This window comes from Carassius gibelio, chromosome A4 (genome assembly GCF_023724105.1).
Source record: "Carassius gibelio isolate Cgi1373 ecotype wild population from Czech Republic chromosome A4, carGib1.2-hapl.c, whole genome shotgun sequence".
Taxonomy (NCBI): Eukaryota; Metazoa; Chordata; class Actinopteri; order Cypriniformes; family Cyprinidae; genus Carassius; species Carassius gibelio.
In genome coordinates this window covers 3,513,377-3,534,397 of record NC_068374.1, presented here as the reverse complement: position 1 = coordinate 3,534,397, position 21,021 = coordinate 3,513,377, and the positions used below count along the sequence as shown (strand labels likewise).

At 36.3% G+C, this 21,021-nt stretch overlaps 2 protein-coding genes across 2 annotated transcripts; one reads left to right on the top strand and one right to left on the bottom strand.

Moving 5' to 3' along the window:
* The first annotated feature begins 1,618 nt into the window (after positions 1-1,618).
* Positions 1,619-3,383, top strand: LOC127981027 (uncharacterized). Its single transcript, XM_052585479.1, has 5 exons — positions 1,619-1,991; positions 2,091-2,136; positions 2,637-2,728; positions 2,854-2,964; positions 3,098-3,383. Exons 1-5 carry the CDS (start codon positions 1,624-1,626, stop codon positions 3,381-3,383), a joined length of 903 nt encoding a protein of 300 aa, XP_052441439.1. The 5' UTR covers positions 1,619-1,623.
* Positions 3,384-3,930: 547 nt separating this feature from the next.
* Positions 3,931-10,214, bottom strand: LOC127981011 (uncharacterized). The gene is made up of 15 exons (XM_052585478.1): positions 9,824-10,214; positions 8,926-9,119; positions 8,502-8,715; positions 8,270-8,345; positions 7,860-8,143; positions 7,684-7,746; positions 7,326-7,402; positions 7,127-7,180; positions 6,559-6,764; positions 6,309-6,411; positions 6,049-6,211; positions 5,803-5,906; positions 5,445-5,589; positions 4,908-5,034; positions 3,931-4,511 (listed from the first exon to the last, which is right to left on the bottom strand). The coding sequence occupies exons 1-15, from the start codon at positions 9,869-9,871 to the stop codon at positions 4,216-4,218; spliced, it is 2,154 nt and encodes a 717-aa protein (XP_052441438.1). The 5' UTR covers positions 9,872-10,214; the 3' UTR covers positions 3,931-4,215.
* Positions 10,215-21,021: the final 10,807 nt, after the last annotated feature.

Genomic DNA, 21,021 nt, shown 5'->3' with positions numbered 1-21,021 from the left:
TTTTTGAATCTAGCTGATATTCGACTGATAGTCGAATCATATGTTTGGGGGCGGGATAAAATACATTTAGTCAATTCAGACATTCAACAGTCATAATTACTGGTGTTAACACACAGGGAAAACGTATAACAAATGCCTCGCAGATACAAACGGGGTAAATAACAATTTGATTAACAGATAGTTAACACTAAACGTCAGCGAAACCCTAACAATTAAAACAAATTTACAATAGTGCTTTCATTATAAAGTTAGCCTGTATGACAGAAGTTATTAATGTTCTGCATTTCTGTTTTGAGCTGCGCGTGCTGAAGATGACCAGTACAGTGAGAATTTGATAACAAGTTTTTAATCAATGGGATTTAACTCAAAATTTCATATAGAATACGATTTGTTTTTTATACAACATAATGTTAATATTAGGACTAATAGGCTATCTGTAAAAAGAGCCCTAATCCAAATGAACATATCTGAAGGGCTCTGAACTATGGTGTAAGATCACTTTCAAAAAGATGTATGCACAACTTTAAGCATTCATATTCGTATTTTTAAACATTTGTGCGTAAATTAACTTAGTCACGCAAAATTACGTTTTCATACACGTGAGTCAATAAAATTACATTTGTGTTTTTATGTGAGTGTGACTCTAGAAGCTATGACTGTAAACATTCACGAGTACAACTCTGATTTCTACGACTACGAATTCTTCACTATGAACACAAATTCAAGTTTGTGGGTACGAGTAAAGAACAGTTGAAATGACGTCACTGCCGTCCCAGGGCAGGTAATCGAACCTCGATTCCATCTAACGCGCATGCGTCAAAGGTGAAAGATGGCTAACAACAGACCTGAGGCTGCCAACCTAGGCTCAGCATCACAGGTAAAATAAATAACGTGTTTATTCAACATTTTTTTATACGATTTTACTATTTTGATAGCACTTTATAATGATATACATTTCTGCAACTCATAGACGTTATTGCTTTTGCTTGCAACCTATTTACTCGCTGTTAACTAGTGCTAGACGACGTTAGCGTTGATGAAGTGCTCTGTGTTAAAGTAACGTTATAGTTAGTGATGTTAGAACTAAACTGCTCTGTTATCATATGTTTAGCAATGTCGACCAAATCAGTAATGAACAGACGAAGTAATTGCTTTAGCTTGCAAAATAATGATAACGTTAACTTAGTTACGCCTATTAGTTTGCAAACATACTTCAGTTGTAATGTTTTGAATGTCTATTTAGCCTAACGTTACATAATGTTGAATTGGTACGGCTAAGGTAACGGTACCATGTATTGCATCTAATATGTATTTTGGCATTTACAGGGACCACTGGCTACTCAGTTACTGCAGCGTCTGGAATCAAGGATCACTGACACGTTAAGTCAACCATACTTTAATTTGGACTACTTCCAGTACGTTGTAAATCAGGAAGCCTTTATTCTGACATCTGCATCTAGCATTTTAAACATCCCAGCTGAAATTGTGGAGTGTCTTTTATCCCTTCAAAGAATGATCCACGCAGCTCTTTCCCAAGAGAGTCCTTGTGTTTTTATTAGAGAAGGAGGACGCGGCCGACCAAAATTTTGTTTTTCTGAGGAGCTGCTGTCCTGGCTCATTGACATGCCCTTACCAGTGTCTTGTATCGCCAACCTGCTGGGTGTCAGCCAAAGTACAATTTTCCGGCGTATGCATGAACTCAGGTTGTCCACAAGACTTACATACAGCAGTTTATCTGACAGTGAACTGGATGATGCTGTCATCTCCATAAAAACCAGGATCCCAAACGCAGGATACAGAATGGTTAAAGGTTGTCTCCAATCAAATGGACATAGAGTTCAGTGGAATCGCATCAAGGAGTCCATGCACAGAGTTGACGCTCCAGGAATTTTGGAAAGAATGACACAGCTGGGTTGCATCGTCAGGAGGACATACTTCGTACAGCGGCCTTTGTCATTAGTGCACGTGGACACTAACCATAAGCTCATAAGGTAAGATATTCATTTATTTATGTACTTTATTATGGGTGTTGAGTTAATGCAGCTCTTTTCATTGACTGCTCATTGTCATCTCATCCTTTTAATTTCAAGGTACAACATCGTCATATTTGGAGCAATAGATGGTTACTCAAGAAAGGTGCATCACTTTTTTTTTTTTACTGCTTTTATTATAGTGCTTTATTCTTCCTGTATATGTTTGTGTTCATGTATTCACTGTTGATCGACTGCATATGGGTCCGTCCGTATTATTATTATTATTATTATTATTTTTTTTTTTCATTTTTGCAACCAAAACGTATAATGACAAAACCAAATTCAAATAACTGTCTGATTTTGGTTTTTGCAAATTCATTTTTTCGTTTCTCCATTGAATTAAGACATTAAGAAAAACAAGACAGTTGGGTCAGATGAAAAGTAAAAATATCAAAATAAAGGACAACAGTAGTTGATTACATGCAGTTTAATATTGTGCATTTATCCATGTGCACAGCAAAAGTCACGTTTAATGAGCAAATTTTTGGTGCATTACATTTGGTAATATACTTTAACCTAAGTCATTATTGTGTGTGCAGTAGGCAATGTGAGTATATTTAAACGTTTGCAGATTCACTATATGAAACTCTGTTGTCTGTATAGATACTGTATCTGGAACCAGCAACAAATAACTGCTCAAACACTGCCCTTTCATTTTTCCTCAAGGCAGTGGAAAACTTTGGCTGGCCTTCCAGGTAAATAGTGATATCTTGTGCTACTGTTTCTATGCTCTTGTTGATCATTTCAGTAATGTTCAATGGAATATTCTGTTGTGATAAATGATAATTATAACTGAGCATTTCCCCTATTCATTTTCCAGGGTCAGGGGAGATGAAGGCGTTGAAAATGTCGCAATTGCTGAAACCATGTTCAGTGTTAAAGGCACCGGAAGAGGGAGCTTCATCGCTGGGCGAAGCGTACACAACCAAAGGTTAAAATGATAATTTACATAATCTACAGTATATTCATAGTGAGAATATTAAATCATTGTTGGAAAGTATTTTAAGTAAGACTATGTGAATGATTACTTTTGAGTTGAATAAGGCCTGTTATTTCTTATTTAGGATTGAACGCCTATGGCGAGATGTCTGGACCTCTGTCACTCATCTGTACTATGAAGTTCTTCACAGTCTAGAAGAAGATGGCCTGTTGGATTTGTCAGATGCTGTCCATCTGTTTTGTGCCCATTATGTGTTCCTTCCGCGTCTGGCAGAGACCCTTCACACATTCACAGAAGGCTGGGACAACCATCCCTTACGATCTGAAGGTGGACTCACCCCTAACCAACTCTGGGTTATGGGTCACATGCAGAACCCTTGTGACGCAGATGAAGATTTGCAGGTTTGTTGAAGCTATCTCTCAAAGTGCAGTTAAAAAATGCAGTTCAAATGTTTTCAACCTGAAAGTGTCGATTTAGACTTATATAAAAAGCTGAAATTTAAAGTTTTTGAATGGTGTCAATAACTCTTGAAGAAAGTTATTGAATAATAATATAGAAGTATGTAAGAGTAGTGTGTTGCTTCACTTAAGCACACAATTAGAACTGAGCTTAATTTTGATTTTCATTTCCTTTAGTCACTGCACTAGGCCTTTGTATGTCAATGTGTGCTTGGCAGTGTTTTCAAATATTTCTAAATGTTGTTTCATACAAAATAACATTATTTTCAGAACATGGAGCTGTTTGGAACTGACTGGGAGATGTTTGATGGTGTGCCTGAAGAACCTTATGGGGTTGAAGTCCCAGAAATTGAGTGCCCGCTGACTCCAGCTAGTATGGAAACTGTACAGTCCATGATCGATCCCTCTGCATCGTCAGAATCATTTGGCAGAGACATTTATATATCAATGGTTCAGTGCATTGAAAGTCTATGTGTGACACAAAGAAACACCTAAGATATAAGCAGTCCTTACAAAAGATTTAATGGAATGAAGTTGAACATTTGCAAACAGACTGCCAGTTACAAAAGGCTTGCTGTGATATTACTTCATTTTATCACGGGAGTAACAGTGAGGTAAAAAACTAACTCCTCATTCATTTTGGTTTTAAAGTGAACCATTAATAACAGCAAAACAATGGTTTTGTAACAATGAATAAAGTTATTCACAGAAACAAGAAAATGGCAAATAAAATGGCAATAAAACAAAACAATTCAATGCCTATTTTGACTTATGCAGTTACTTGTTACACCCTGTCAAAAGTTTGCCCATGGCATATTGCTAATGTCATAATGTTTTTGAATTCACTGAATGTTTTCAGGTGTGCTGAGGGAAATGTGACTGTACGACTGCAGGCGCTGACAATAGGAAAACAAACAGTGTGCTGTGTGTCACAGTCATGGTGGAATTTCACATTTATGACAAAGTCCTTCTTTTCACTAGGCAGAAGGGGCTTGTGTCCCTGTCCGGTGAGCCACTGCATGATTCGTCCAACAGTCAAACTTTCTGGAGCAATACTGTTGTTGCTTGGGCCATCTTGTTCTTAAAAAAAAAAAAGAGATTAAATGTAAGTCTGGATAACTAAAGGAAGGCAGCATCTTTTTAATAGTTTTTCAACTTAATACAATTAGTTAATACAATCCCTCAATTAAATCAGATTAACATGTTAAGCATAGCCCCTTTTTGGGTTGGGAGCAGGGGGTGTTAAAAGCCCTGGCTGTCTGTAAAATTTCATGAAGCAGTGTTATTCTAGAGGTCATAATATTAAATTTCACATTTTACATCAAGATTCTGCAAAAGATATACTAAGGCTTGTGAATTTATTGGAGTATGTAAATTCATAGCTAGCCATTTCCACTGTGCTGTATAAAAATTACTGCAGGACAGCAGAAGAAAAGCTTACTACTTCTATATTATTCAATATTGGCTAAAACACACCAGAATCCTCAATTTCCTGAAGGTAGTCCTGGAAAAAGTTCATGATATTTGTTTCCATGCGGTGTTTGGCAGAACCAATCTCACTGAAGACAGGGCGGCTGTTCTCCAAAATGAAGACTGCATCTACCTTTAAGAAGAAAATACATTTCAGTCTGCATTCAACATAGTAATTCTTGCAGAAAAAATAAATGCTTAATTAAAAGCAACCAGAAACCCATGTCGAGCTACTAGGACGTGTTGTTACAATCCCTATGAAGAATCTGCACTTTTTTTGGAACGAATCCCCACATCCTTGAGGAGCCTGGTTGTTAAAATGACTACAAACTCTCCACATCCAACCTCAGCAGGAAGCACCCGAGTATGCCAGCCGTACAGTTTTGCCTCGGCTGCTAGTTCTGTGTACTTCTGGCTTTTCCATTCATATGCTTCCCCAACGGCAACCTCCCATGGTACTGTAAGCCCCAATATGTACAGGGACTTCTCTAAGTTGACCACAAAATCAGGTCTGGCCTAAGAGTGTCTGAGACAAGAATGTACCTTATCATCTTCCCCTGTAACAAACAGTGGTTGGCAAAGGTCTTGATGGGTATTCATGATCTTTGGTAGTTCATAGAGCTGCAGGCCTTTTCTGAGCTGGTCGAGCATCGGGATGAGTCTCATGGTGGAGTGAAGTATAACAGCTCTAATAGACAATATAAAAGTGTTTCATCAGGAGATTCTACTTTTGTGGTAAAACTGTTTACTGTAGGAAAAAATATATAATTGTTAAATTATAATTTGGTGACATTTAAAAGTGGTTTCACAACATAGCTTTGCAAGAAAAAAATCCAAATCAAGTCACAAATTGTTGTACAATACTCCCTTGCCATAATGAAAACGAAAAAGGTTAATATACCTTATTATGCTGTCCCTTTTATCCACAGACACGATTCCAGTGTATCCGCAGGTCACAATGTCACCAATCAGGTCGCTGATGTTGTCATCATTGGCGGTGTTTATCTGAAAGTCGATTGGTGTTAAGTGAAAGTTGTTCTCATTGCATAATTGTGCTCTACGGTCAAACAAACAACTCATTAGATTTGTGCAATCCATGTCATAATGAAGTTAATACTATTATTGACCGTGATAAAATTGGACTTACCTTTACAATTAGCTGTGACAGTTCCAAATCTGTGACATCACTGGCAGACACTTGAATGCTGTCAGAGTCACCAGAGCAGAGATAACTGAAGCACCATTCACGCAGGAAGTTAGGGCAAGGTCCGCCTTGTGCCAGACTAGCTGCCATGACTTCTCCTGCAGTCCTAATAAATGGAATAATTAAACAATTGCATATAAACTAAAGTAGTACTGCAATTAATACGCTTAAAGACAACATGCAAAAAGAACTTAATTACACACCTGAAGTAATTACAGTCCAAACTGTTAAGGCAGTAAACGGGATTCTTCCCTTTCTTATCTGGACCTTCAACAAAGAGTCTTTTTTCTATTTCTACCAGCATTTCTGGAAAACAACAAATACATGAAATACAAAAGGTCTCTTCAAATGTTCATTTTTTCATCCAATCAGCATTTGAGCCCATTGCACCACCAAAGGCCCCCTGTTGACATATATGTGTCTGATTTAACAAATATGGACATACACCTGTACCTGTGAGGAATTCTTTGGTAAGGGCACCATTATCAATGCCTGCCTCGGCAAAGAATGTGACCTTAAGTCTACATTTGGGTGAGGTCTTCTTCTGCCGTTGCCACTGTTGCATGCCTCTGTTGTAGAGATCAGTTCGCGACACACAGATGGAAAATGTGTTTGTCTCATCAACTTGAGAACCGATCCAGTTCAAGATATCCTCAGAACTGAAAAAAAAATAAATAAAAACAGACATTGAACATTTGAATCACAACTAAATCTATGAGTGGTTTTATGATTTCATAGGTGGTTGCTACTGTCTCTCAGGGTGGCCGTTAGGCCTGGTACAATACTCGCACATCCTCCTATACTGGTGACGTTCTCAGGAGTGAGGTGAGGCTTCAATGCAAGTCCAAACGGGTAAAATATCACAAACATACCATGTTTCTGGATTACTAGATTTCTCTATGACCACACATAACATCACTTTTCAACAGGAAAAAGCTAATTGATACTGCAGTATCTCTTTAAAGGTTTATTGTTCAGATAACATCATTCACCACCATAATTCCCTAATATACAATTTTACCTTTGAAAGGTACTGATTGGATCACTTGACTCATGGCCATCATCATCTGAAGTTCTGCACACAAAGTAAACAGATTGTCCTGAATTAACAATAAACAATTACATTTAAAATGTAACAATTTGGCAGGAACTCTCCTTACATCTAATTTATTGTCAAATCAACATTCAACATAAAAAAGTAGCACTGAAACCAACATTACCGTAATCCGCAACTGGCTGCATGGAACTCAATGATTTCAGGATGAAATGCATTTCCGCACACAGGACACTCAGCTGTCTAACAAATGAATTTACAATGCATGTGAATAAAGCATCACACTACTCCTGAAATATAAGAAAACATATCGAAGCTAAAGAAACTTAAACAACACTTGTAGAGCCTAAATTTATAGCACCAGCAAAGTGACATGTATAACACCATGACCTGCAATTGGTGCAAAGAAAATACCTTGGAAAAGACCAATTACAAGTTACAATGCTGTTTTTACATATATTTGTGAGTGCTGATAAATGGCATTTGTAAATTAAACTTAAAAATAACAGCAAAAAGTATCTTACCTTGCTTTTCTCGTAGCAAAGGGCAGCTGAGCATTCATCTTCATCTTCTTCCTTGCAGCTTTCCTGGGGATGAAACACAATAACAACACTTTTCAGCGCAGTACACAATAAAAACATGTAATTTTTCAATCCAATAAATCCTGAAATAATGCCTAAAAGACCAAGCTTTAACATACTTCTTCAGCAGAATCGCACAAATCTACAAGTTGTTTTTTGCATTCCTTTATGTGTCCTGGAAGAAACTGAAGCGGAACCATTTTCTTGCAGGTTTTAAACTGAGCTTTGGGCATCTTCTCAAATTCCTTTGCTTCTGGTGGTAAAGGAATTGTATCCAGTTCTTCTTGTAAAGGAGCAATGTACATTGTGTATTTTCCATTCCCGCTCACTGCTTTTAGCTGCTGGCCGGTATATCCATTTAAATCTGGAGGAATAACAGCCAATCTCCGCTGCCCACCTCCACCTAAAATTGAACAGTTGTAGATACTAAATATAGCCAATCTGGATATACAGCAATTACTCATCTAGGGAGTACATTGAAACACAATTTGAAACCATGGACATTAATACAGTGTATATGCCTACATACCTGTGGACTTGTGCAGCAACCAGCCTCCACAGATATTTGCCAGTCTTGGATATGCGCTCAAAAGCAAATCTGAAAACTAAAATGACAGAAGCAGGATTAAAACTGTATTAAAATGATTTTTATTTGGTCATACTAATATTTATTACATCAAGCATTAATATGAATTGTAAGATGGGTGTTTTTAATCTTTAGATATTACTTTAGGCAAGGAAGTTAATTAAAGATTACATACCTCTGAATGTGTGATGTTTTCATTAAGGGTTAATGAACGTTTTCCAAGGCCAGCCAGTACAAGCTGCAGTTCCTCTTCTCCATTTGGTGTTTTTTCACGTTGCTTTTCAAGAAGAAAAAAGTTCACCAAAAAGCTCTTCCCAGGTTGTGTTGGTGTATATGGTGCAAAACGCTTTTTGCCTCTTGCCTCCTTTCGGAAAAATCCAGGAAAAGACCTAAACATATAAGATGGCAAACTATTATTCTCATATGTTATCATCCATCAACACAGAACAACCTAACTTAAAATATATCTACATTCTCAATGACTGATTATGTTATGTATATTTTGCTTACATTAGAATCGGGGCCTAGTTTGTCTAAAAGTACCTACACTGGGTGTGCAATTACAAAATGAATGCAGACAAACGACCCATGTATCCTACCGAGCCATTTCTTGTTTCACAGACTGTCCAGAGTCATTGCGCTGAGGCCTCACTGTCGGCACTGACTGTGCTCCCTGTCCAACAGCAGCTTCTCCTGTACTGCCCTGACTGACTGGCATGACATTTGCCAGTGCACTGTTTCTCAACAGCAACACCAGGTTTTGAGCTGTGCTTAAGATGTCTGTTAATTGGCCCTGAGTAATAAGAAAGACAATAACTAAATGCCAAATGTTATAGCCATAGGTATTTTTTAGTATTACACAGAACACCTGCAAAACACATTAATCATAGTAGGGCTTGTCTACGCCCGGGTCTTGGTCCACATTCAGACCAAAAAGCAAGCTCGTCCGAACCCGTGCAGGCCATACCTCCTGCGGCTGGTCTCAAGCAACTGAGTGTCTGGCTAATAGAATGCATGAATGTACTGATGACCTTGAATGACTGGTTTTGAACAAATGTTGCATTGCTTATCAATAAGTTAATTAAACGTTATTTTATTACCCTCAATCGTTCAGGTCCTCTGGTCGTGAATAAAAAGCAGATACTGAATCACTGAGTCAAAAGTTTGTATTAGCACATTATGCTCATTGACATTCCAATGACTTGCTGGTTGACGTTAACTCATATATCTGGCTCAGTTGTCATTACTGATTTGGTCGACATTGCTAAACATATGATAACAGAGCAGTTTAGTTCTAACATCACTAACTATAACGTTACTTTAACACAGAGCACTTCATCAACGCTAACGTCGTCTAGCACTAGTTAACAGCGAGTAAATAGGTTGCAAGCAAAAGCAATAACGTCTATGAGTTGCAGAAATGTATATCATTATAAAGTGCTATCAAAATAGTAAAATCGTATAAAAAATGTTGAATAAACACGTTATTTATTTTACCTGTGATGCTGAGCCTAGGTTGGCAGCCTCAGGTCTGTTGTTAGCCATCTTTCACCTTTGACGCATGCGCGTTAGATGGAATCGAGGTTCGATTACCTGCCCTGGGACGGCAGTGACGTCATTTCAACTGTTCTTTACTCGTACCCACAAACTTGAATTTGTGTTCATAGTGAAGAATTCGTAGTCGTAGAAATCAGAGTTGTACTCGTGAATGTTTACAGTCATGGCTTCTAGAGTCACACTCACATAAAAACACAAATGTAATTTTATTGACTCACGTGTATGAAAACGTAATTTTGCGTGACTAAGTTAATTTACGCACAAATGTTTAAAAATACGAATATGAATGCTTAAAGTTGTGCATACATCTTTTTGAAAGTGATCTTACACCATACTGAACTCCCTTTGTAGATGTGTTCTTCACACATAACATTCAGTCAAAGTGAGATCCCTTGTGGCTGGTTATTATGGCTACAGGTCATCATAAGTCCCGCACTTTTCATTAAAATGACACTAATCTTCTCTTCAAATACAGTTTCTCCGAACGTGTTTATTATTTTAGGTAGTTATTATTATGATAAACCATGTCCAAGAGTCAATTTCCTGGGATGAGATGGTTTTTATTCGTTTCTTATTTGACACGATGCTATAAACACACACTTACCTCCTCAAGCTTTTATTTTGGCACTTACGGTTGTCGGCATTTTGAATTTGCATATTAGTTAAATATTTAGTTTCACCCGAAACATTTAGATTCAACATTTATATTTAGATTTAACATTTACATTTATATTTAGATTTAACATTTAGATTTAACATTTAGATTTAGATTTAACATTTAGATTTAGATTTAACATTTAGATTTAGATTTAACATTTACATTTATACTTAGATTTAACATTTACATTAATATTTAACATTTAGGTGTAACATTTAATATTTAGATTTAACATTTAATATTTAGATTTAACTATTTAAAATATCTTTAAGTTGACAAATATTGTTGTAAATGTGATAAAAAGTGACCGTCAAAAATTCATACCAGTTTTTTAAACACTGTTTGAAGCTAAATGTGAGAAAATGTTGCTGTTATTTTCAGCGTGAGCAGCTTTACAAACGGCGCCCCATACTCGATAACAAGGTTCATCACCTCCATACACTCCGGTGGGAATGTTTTTGCACACAGTGCTTCTTGGTGCAAGATGCAGTGAAATAAAAGCAGATTTCGATCCAAAGCTTTCTGTAATAAAGTCACAAACCCCTTTTGTGATCCCCTCATACTGGGTGCCCCATCTGTAGCCACTGAAATCAGGTGGTTTGTATTTATTCCATTGTCATTTAAACACTTCAGCACAGCCTCAATAAACACTTAAACACTTCAGCACAGCCTTTTCAATATCGATCACATCACATGACTCATCACAGGTAATTGAGTATGCTGGAGCTGAATTAATGTCCTTGATTTGCTGATTGGTGATGTTGCCTGTTGCCTGCCATTATAATGGCCTTTACTTCACCGTCTTTGCGGAGGGAGGCATGCCTTTAATTTTCGGTATTATCTCTGTTTTGTTTTTGAAGTCTGAAAATAGGTGCTCTAAAATTTGAATGAATGAATCCTTCATGTAGTTAACATCTGTGAACGGTTTCCCATGCTTTATTATCTCACGGTTTGCAACAAAACTAAAAGCAGTAGTGGAGTTTGGAGATGCAATCCACTTTTTAAAATTATTTTTGTGCTCCTCTAATTTTACCAGAAGTAATGCAATCACTCTTTTTCTCTCACTCCCAACTGGGTACTTGGCTACAAATGTAGCATGCTTTCCCTGGAAATGTCTTTCCACATAACTCTTTTTGTTATTTGACAACTTCTCATTACAAAGCAAATGTGAAGGCAATCCTTCCGCATTTGCAATGAAAGCAAATGCTTTGGAGAACTGTTGAATCCTCTGTTCTCCTCAGCTATCTTTCTCTTTTTCCCCTTGGGATCCATGGCACGACACACCTGCCGGTTTGTTTGTTTGTTTTTCAGCATCATGCCGATCTGACAGAAACGCCTGTCGCAGTTTAAAATTTATAAATTGAAATAAATAAATGTATGCAGGGGCGTAGCAAGCTTTTCAAAAGGGATTTCCGGCTTGCAGCGTTTGGTTGGGAAAAAAATAATCCTACATTAAAAAAAAAGAAAAGAAAAAAAAAAATCAGAAAAGGGGAGAAAAAAAATGCAAAATCAGAAAAGGGGAGAAAAAAACGCAAAATCAGAAAATGAGAGAAAAAAACTCCCACACAAAGCTTTTTCTCTGGTGGTATAAATAATGTAACAATTTACTGTTTTTAGACACTAAAATAATATACACTTTAATTTCATAGTTCTTCAACAGGTATGCAAACAATATCCCAATAATAGCAATTAGCATTAGTCTAAAAAACGAAATATAATACCGAAAAACACTCGACATGTCAACAAAACGATTAACAGAACATCTTCCCAAACACATATGAAGCTTATTTAAAAACCTCTAAAGCATAAACACTCATTCAAAGTACCTGGAAAAGGGAGATGTAAATAACCATGAGTTCCCGCCTCCTCAGCACGAGCTGACCGATAACACCCCAAGAGAGGCGGGACTTAAGGCAGAACAGCCAATCATCAGCCGGTCACACTCAAAGCCGGTGTCAAGTTTGAGAGGGAGGGGGAGGAGGCAGCCGCAGCGAGCGCAGACACAGAGCGGTCAGAGAAACGGAGGAACGACTGTAGTAAGGCGTTTGTTCAAAACTGCGGAAAAACTGCAGAAAATGTGCGGGTGTCGAACCCTCTCACCGGGAAAAGTGTGGGTGTTAAAACCCCCACATCCCCCACGGATGCGACGCCCCTGAATGTATGCATTTAGTAGACGCTTTTATCCAAAGCGACTTACAGTGCATTCAGGCTAGCAATTTTTACCTATCATGTGTTCCCCGGGAATGGATCCCCCAACCTTGCACTTGATAGCAAGGGAGGTATCATCAGAAAAATATGTTTCAGTCTCCAAAGTGAGTCCTCTCGTGTCTCTTCTTCAAAGAGCCTGTAAGCATCAGGGCAGCAATGTCAGCGTAGATTTGCAGTCATACAGATGAATCACTCTCTAGATGCTAGTACATTTCTGGATGCTAGGTTTTAACACCTTGGATTTCAAGGCAAAAAAAATGCAGAGGGAATGAAAAAAACGACTGTCCTTGGAGCTGAATAAAGTCTACCTGACAGAGTCCACTCCCACTCCAACTCCAAGCTCTGCCTCAGTGCCTAGCTCTCAGAGTCCTGCACTTGCCCCAGACAAAAGGGTTATGGGTAGATTTTGACATGCAAGTTGCGTCTTCCCAACATAACCGGTCAGCTGCCACAGACACAATAATTGAAATGCATCATTACTCTGAGGAAAGACTGATTCCCAGAGTGTGATGGCCAAAGACGTGGCCACACCCAAGGATGGTAATTGAGAACACATATGCATACATGCAGTCTTCTTTCTGAGTGGTTTACACATTATTTTTAGTATTTCATGATTTAAATATTAGCTGTAGGTACCTTGGTTACAGATCATATTATACCCATTTTGCATAATAATGACGGACACATATTTGGTCATTTTCATTGTTTTATTTTCAATATGTTTCTGCCATAACTTACTAGTTTGGGTGCACATGTTCTAGTGGTTATTGGTATATTGTTAATGTTTATTTCTTTTGAGGTAAATATAAGACTTGGTCCTCCTCTGGTTGCTGGGTTTTTTTGTTTGAATATTTACTTTTTTGCTTCCTGTTCCATGTTTTTAAACCATTTCTGTACATCTTTGGCAGTTTGCAGAATTTAATATATTTAACATATAAAAGTATCATAACACTCTAATGTTGTTTATTGTTTTATTTAAAAATACTAAATAAATTAAGTGCAAGTACTATTATCATAATTTTTATAGTTATATTTAATGAGTTAAACTATGTTCTGTGTGAGCACCACACCAAATTTCCAGGGGCCTCATTTATAAACAGTGCACACACACACAGATTTGTGCATAATGAAAGCTTAAGAACAGTTTCACAAACGTATGGGATCTACCAACTTGTATATGTAGGACTGTGTGTAAATATAAGCACACCTCTGAGCATGCTTATGCAGAGCGTGAGTAGAATGGTGATACTACAAAAAGACATGCCATGTGTGTCCTTTAAATTGCAGATATTTAATTACTAATTTCATAGCTGTTGTGTTTGTTATACTGATTAAAGAATACATATAAATCCTCTATTCACATCTTTGTTTTCCACAAGCAGTTGCAATAAATAAATACCATCCTTACCTCTTATATTAGGGGATGTAATAGAAGCTTCAATACTCTTCCCACCGGTGGCCTAGCCCACTCAGCTGAGGTTTTTGCTGCTATGGGACATTTTAATGGAGATTTAGGTATAAATTAAGATGATAGGTTACTTTTAATAAATTACTCAGACTTGTTTAAAGTAAGTTTAACACATCACCATAGGAAATGGTTTCACTTTATTAAAACAATAACTTCCCTTTATTAAAGCAAATAACTAAAAAGTAAACAGCGAGAAAGCTTCACCCTGAATTGCAGCCTGGATGTGTTCCAAAAAATGCATTTTATAGTCATGAAAACAATACGTCTTCTCTTTCTGCATTTCCATTTTCAGTGAAAACAAACACACACAAGCACACACAAGTTGCCATGGATACAGGAAGTATGACCTTTCACTCATTTAGCAACTTCACAGTAGCAGAAGTTCAGATAAAGTAATTGTGGCATCTTTCCAGAAAAGCAGGCAAATCTATCTAAATATTAATCTAAACTATTACAACATCTTAAAGGCGTAGGCTAGGCAAGTAGTCATTTCTAAACTACATGGCAACATTTATTTTAAGATAAGACAAAACATATCACAACACAACACTTTACGAAAGAAGGTATATGCCATGTTCAAGGCAACCTGTAACTCCTTCTACCCGTGACAGTGCACTGGAATGGCAATCAAACCCTTGACTTCCCACTTGTGAACTAGTACTAGATCGATGTACTCCCAGTTCTGATGTCACATAGCCCACAAAACAACTATGGAAGCCCCTACGGATAATATTGTCTACTGATGCTGTGTTTATGCAAGTGGTACACGTTAGAAATAGAGTTTAGGACCATATAACTTACAAAAGTAAATGTATAACTTGTAAAAGTAAATTTAATAATCTCATTTGCTCAGGACGTTTGGTGTGACTTGCCTAGAACAATACAAAGTATTGAATTGTGGACTCAGAAACCTGCCTGGAACACAGCACTATTCTGCAACGTTAATGCAAAATGCACTACCTTGCACAATCCTTGTACAGTTATCAAAAGGTATACATAAGTGTGAGTCTTTATTGTTGAGCAAGCAATTAAAACAGCATGCATTTTTGGAACACACATACTGCTATTCGTTACCTTTCCTTTATTTTGACAGATAACTACTTGGGGGAAAATATGTGTTTGTCTACTGTTTAAGAAATTGTTGCATGTTTTTTTTTCATATTTTGTCTAATTTCGTAATAATTGTAAACTCCCATTATTTAGAACTAACTAAAAGTCAATTCAAGTCACCTTTATTTATATAGCGCTTTAAACAAAATACATTGCGTCAAAGCAACTGAACAACATTCATTAGGAAAACAGTGTGTCAATAATGAAAAATGATAGTTAAAGGAAAATGATATTTAAAGGAACAAAAAAAAGACTGAATTAAACCTGGTCACAATTTAGCTTAATCACTGAAACTGAAAAAAATGGACAGATTAATAAAATGTCATGTTTAAACTCAATTTCTCTCATAAATAATATAGTCCACACTATTAAAGTTTCTTTAATTAGCCTTTCGTCGGCCCCAAAGCGCATTGCAAAGCACAGAATGCATGTAGAGAGTGCCATCGCAAAAATAAAAAAAGTTCAAGATCGTGTCAGGCAAAATTCCTAATACATGGTTAGGGATTATTAAATTAATTAAATTTAAATTTAATTAAAATAAATTTAATTTATGCATTTAGCAGACACTTTTATCCAAAGCGCATTCAGGCTATCACTTTTTACCTATTATGTGTTCCCGGGGAATCGAACCCCCAACCTTGCACTTGAATGCTCTACCAATTGAGCTACAAGAACACATTACAATGATTATAAATCACATCTGGTATGTTTTGAGCATGCTTTCAAAATTCCAGCCACACATATTAAAGTAAGAGTCAGTCATGCACAGTAGTAGCAAGACATGAAAACAAATTATTGTATTCATTATTGTAACTTCATAATGAAGGAGTGGATGCCAAGTTGCCATATCCTTCATACTGATATTAATTATATTATTACATGATTTCTTGTTTGACTATTAATCAAGTTATGGCAAGAGTGAAATGTGTAACCTTATGTGCACTGTATTTCTTTTCCTCAAGATTAATGTCCACATATTATGTGTGTTTCCAACCGTAATGATAAGACACTTGCCAGCGCTAAAAAGCCTTGAATTTTAGATAAGTTCTCTGTGTATCTGTCTATACAGGGAGAAGCTCAGACAGTCCCAGGACAAACAATCAACTGCCAGTGTCCAGCATACCAGATATACGTCTTTGGAGAGTTTATCTAGGTTTTGGAACCAATCAGAATTTTGTTGACTCATGTATTGACGCAATTAGTATCCTCTGTCAGGGTATAACTGTGGTTGATTTTGAGTTGTACGGGGGTGGCCTGCGAACTCCTTCGAGAGTGTTGAAGCTGACTTCTGCTGATGAAATTGCAAACTATTTTCTTCAAGTAAAATTTATATTATTAATTGAACTCATCTCTGACTCCTGGTCTTCATTGCCAAATATCTGGTCCTTGGGTTTTAACTGTAAATTCCCCTACAATGATTTTACTGAAATCCCAATAAACCTGTAATGGAATATCTTTTCTACAACTGTAAGTAATTCTACTATTGATTCTGACTGGTTTGTTTACATCTTTGATTGTACATCTTACCTGCCCAGCCGGCACATGACCGACCTTCAATGTTGAAATATGGATGAAATAAGGTCAGTTGTGGTTTCAATGTTGAAACAATGTTGATTCAACGTTTAAAGCTGAACAGTTGAAAAACTTCTGGCACATGACCAACCTTCAACGTTGAAATATGATTGAAATAAGGTCAGCTGTTTTAACTTTCAAACAACATTGAAAATGTTTAATGCTAAATGGTTAAAAAGGTTAATACACTTTTAAATTATTTGTATTAAATTATTTAAGATTATTATTATTATTATTTTAATAGCATTTTACAATATTTTAATCATGATACCTATCCTAAAATCTAAAGGTATATGTTATCATCATTATGATTTTATTATATGATTATTATATATGATTCATCAATTAATCATTTCGCGCCTTCTGAATTTGAAAATATGACCGTTAATATCGTCTTTCTGTGAGTGAGGCATCTGACTTTATTTTTATTTTATTTTTTTGAGCGAATTTGAGTCGAGACATGTCTATGGAGAACAAAAACCGTAATGAGAATTACAGGGTCAGATGTCCTGGCAAAGAAAATCCCAGTTTTATTCTTTTGAATATAGCTCTTTTCTATTACAATACATGCTGGTGAGTATTGTCATGTGACAGTACACAGAACAGTGTGATGGTACATAATGGTGTTGATGTAGAATACATGGAAAGTGAACGTAGCTGGACATGATGGGTTTCCCCATGTATGTTTAGCTAGCTAACATACCCTTGTACTTGAGCAAAATAGCTACTCACAATAGACAATAAAAGACCATAACATATGAAAGAGAACTTGGTTGCATTTGAGGTACAGGTCATGGGGTTTCTCAGATTTCGCTTGAGACGGGTAAGCATTAACCTCGATAGTAGGGTCCAGGTGGACCTTGTAGTCATGTCTCGTTCATTGCGTATTTTTATATTTTGAATATATCCCTCCACTACATAGCGCTTTTGCCTCGATCTGGAAAATATTGCGGAGGTATTGCTCCAAAACAGGTCACTGACACGCACGGGTATACCTCTTTGTGTCATGGCAATCTGTTGTGATGGTCGTATTTCCCTTTGAGGATGTCACCGGTTCATCATCATTTGGTCAGCGCCACATTACTTTATTGCGACGTTATGAGGACGTCGTGGTAAAGTTAAATTTTTTTGAATATCGGCTAATGTCCCAGAAACATCGTGGGCAAAGAAATCGCTAGTACCATGGAGAACGTTGTAGTGACGTGGTCAGCTGGTCGCCAGATAACTTTTCATATTATTGCACTACATTTATTATTATAGTTAAGATACCATTTGGATTGCCTTTTATTTGAGAAATATACTAAATTTATAAAGAATTTTAAAAGATAGCACAAATTATTATTTTATATACTGAAAATATTGTCATCAAATTAAGAACAAAACAAATGACAAATAGTTTGCTTAGCAAATAGTGATACATTATCACTATTTGCTAAGCAAACTATTTGTCATTTGTTTTGTTCTTAATCACAGATTTATTGAAATATGGCATGGGACAAATTAACATTTAAACTATCAGCACATGTCATTTTCAGAGTTAACTGTGCGTGCCCATCATTTTATTCTGTAATGGTCAACTTCCAACAGACGGACACTCAGATGGAGGAAAAGGTAAGTGCTATAAATCTACCTTTATTCATAGTTTTTACTGATATAATGTTTAGATGTCATCAAAGAGATGTAGTGTTTTGAATTTTTATAGTTTTTTTTATTTTTTATTTAATTTAATAAATAATGCTCTGTTTGTTTAATTAGCTCACAAGCAGTCACTGAGGTGGTCTAAGGTAACATTAACTGTTCAAATCTGATACCTTTTTTTAATTATTTAAAATTTAAAACAATAAACTATATAGCTAATCCTTTAAACTTTAACCGTAGTAACGTTAATTAGTTTGTTTGACTGCCTGCTGCTCGTGCTTGATGATACTTATGCTAACCATATTGTAAACTTGAATATAACAAGGTTTCCGCAGGTCTTAAAGAAGTCTTAAATTTAGTTGTATCAAATTTAAGGCCTTAGAAAGTGTTAAATTATACAGGAAAGCCTTAATTATGATTTCAAGAGGAATTTTTAAGAAAATGTATATATTTCATATAGGTAATATCACATGAAGAGTGCCGTTTTTTCTCCAAAAGTCAGCATGATTATAAATGTGATACTGATTTTATACAAGAGTTCAGTAAACAAAGATATCATGTTAAAATACTTACGTTTAAGACACTTACATCTTTATTTCCTGTTTTTGCTCTATTTCTTCAACAAAAATCATCCCAAACACCGCCATAGTTCTGTTTTGTATCTCTGAACAACACGTGTTTCGTTTCTGAATTAATTGCTCATGTAAATGATTTAGTTCAAATAATATGACTCACTTATCAGTGACTTGCTGCCACCTACTGTTTTAATTTCACATTTAAGGTACCTTTAGATTTTTTCTATAATTTCAAGTGTCAGTTTTCAATGTTTTATGTTTAAAATATCAAAGCATTATTTATGTATTAAAAGTAAAAGTAATTCCATGTCCCTCAGAGCTGCATTAAACAGTGTGTAAATTAATCTAAATGCCCCTTCTAATGCCTGCTGTTAGCACAATTAGAGATCAGATATCAGCACCACAACGCACTCTACGGCAAAATATTATTTAATTATCGATATATACTTAATACTTAATGATCGAGATATCATTTTTTGTCGTTATCGCATACCCCTATTTAATATTATTTAATTGATATAATATTTGAACTATAATAATTGTAAAAATGAATAATACTTTTTACTTTAAAGGCTGAAATGTAAAGTTTATCAATTTATGAAACATTTTGTTTTTGTGAAAACTTGTATCTGAACTGTAAATTATGCTTTTTACAGATATTGCCCAACCCCCCTCATATTGTATTAATTTTATTTGTGAAGGTCTTAAAAAGGATTCAGATTTGAGCTTAAAAATCCTGCAGAAACCGTTCAAGCTTTTGATCAGATTTACTCTATTGACATGTGCACACTTTATGAATATACAGAGTTTCCTGCTAGTTTCCTGCTATCCACACATGATATTTATCTACTTTGTGTCCTAATACGGCGATGACCAACACATGAACTGTTAATGCTGTGCTGCTTATTTTATGAAGCAATAATATTGCCCCTTCCTGCACCCAAAACATGTTGTCTGTGGATGATAGTCTTAAAAAAGGACTGGTTGTGCTGCTCCACTTCACAGATGGTGAGTGAAAGGAGAATTTTAAAACAGTGTAGTGCGCGCACGGCAGAGCGGGAGCAAGAGACCTTGCGTGTGTGAGCTAGTGTGCGAACCGCATGTAAGAAAAGAGCATCCTGATTGTCTTGTCAAACATAATGACAGTCTTGCTTGCTGCACTATTTGTAACAGCGACTTCAGCATTGCCCATGGCGGGTTAAATGATTGCAAAAGACATATTGAGTTGAGTTGAGTTGACAAGTTCATTTCATGTGCATATTATTTAGGCTAGTTGCCAAGGCTCCTTAGACCTGTTTAAAGTTGCAATGGAAAATAAATAAAAGCAGTTTTCATAAATAGAATAAGCAGCTTATTTAAATAGTAAAAGTAATCTACATATTTTGACATAATGAATAATTGCATAGGCCTGTAGCTTATAGAAATGATATTTTATGCTTTTAGGCACCACAACATGTTAGGGAGGCTAAGCGCAGGAAAGGCTGCTTTCAATATATCCCAGTTCTTCCATTCAGGCAAAAGTCTCACTGAGAAGGTGACTACAGCTGAGATGTATTTCACATCTTTTATTGTGGAACATAACCTGCCATTCCATGTGTGTAGGCACACAGGAATGCTATTTAGGAAAATGTTTCCTCACTGAAATTGCAAAAAATGATGCCTGCTCTTCCACTAAGATGGCAGCTATGATGAACCTGGCACTGGAACCTGAGTGTTCAGAGGATTTGTACATGTTAATCCGGACAGAAAAAAGGCCATAACGTATTATGGTTGATGAAAGTACAATTACAGCTGTAAACTCTGTTATGACTTATATTGTTAATGCTTTAGATGACAAAAAGTCTTGTGCTGCTTTATTTATTGACTAAGCTAAAGCATTCGACACTGTTGATCAACTTCTTCTGCAAAG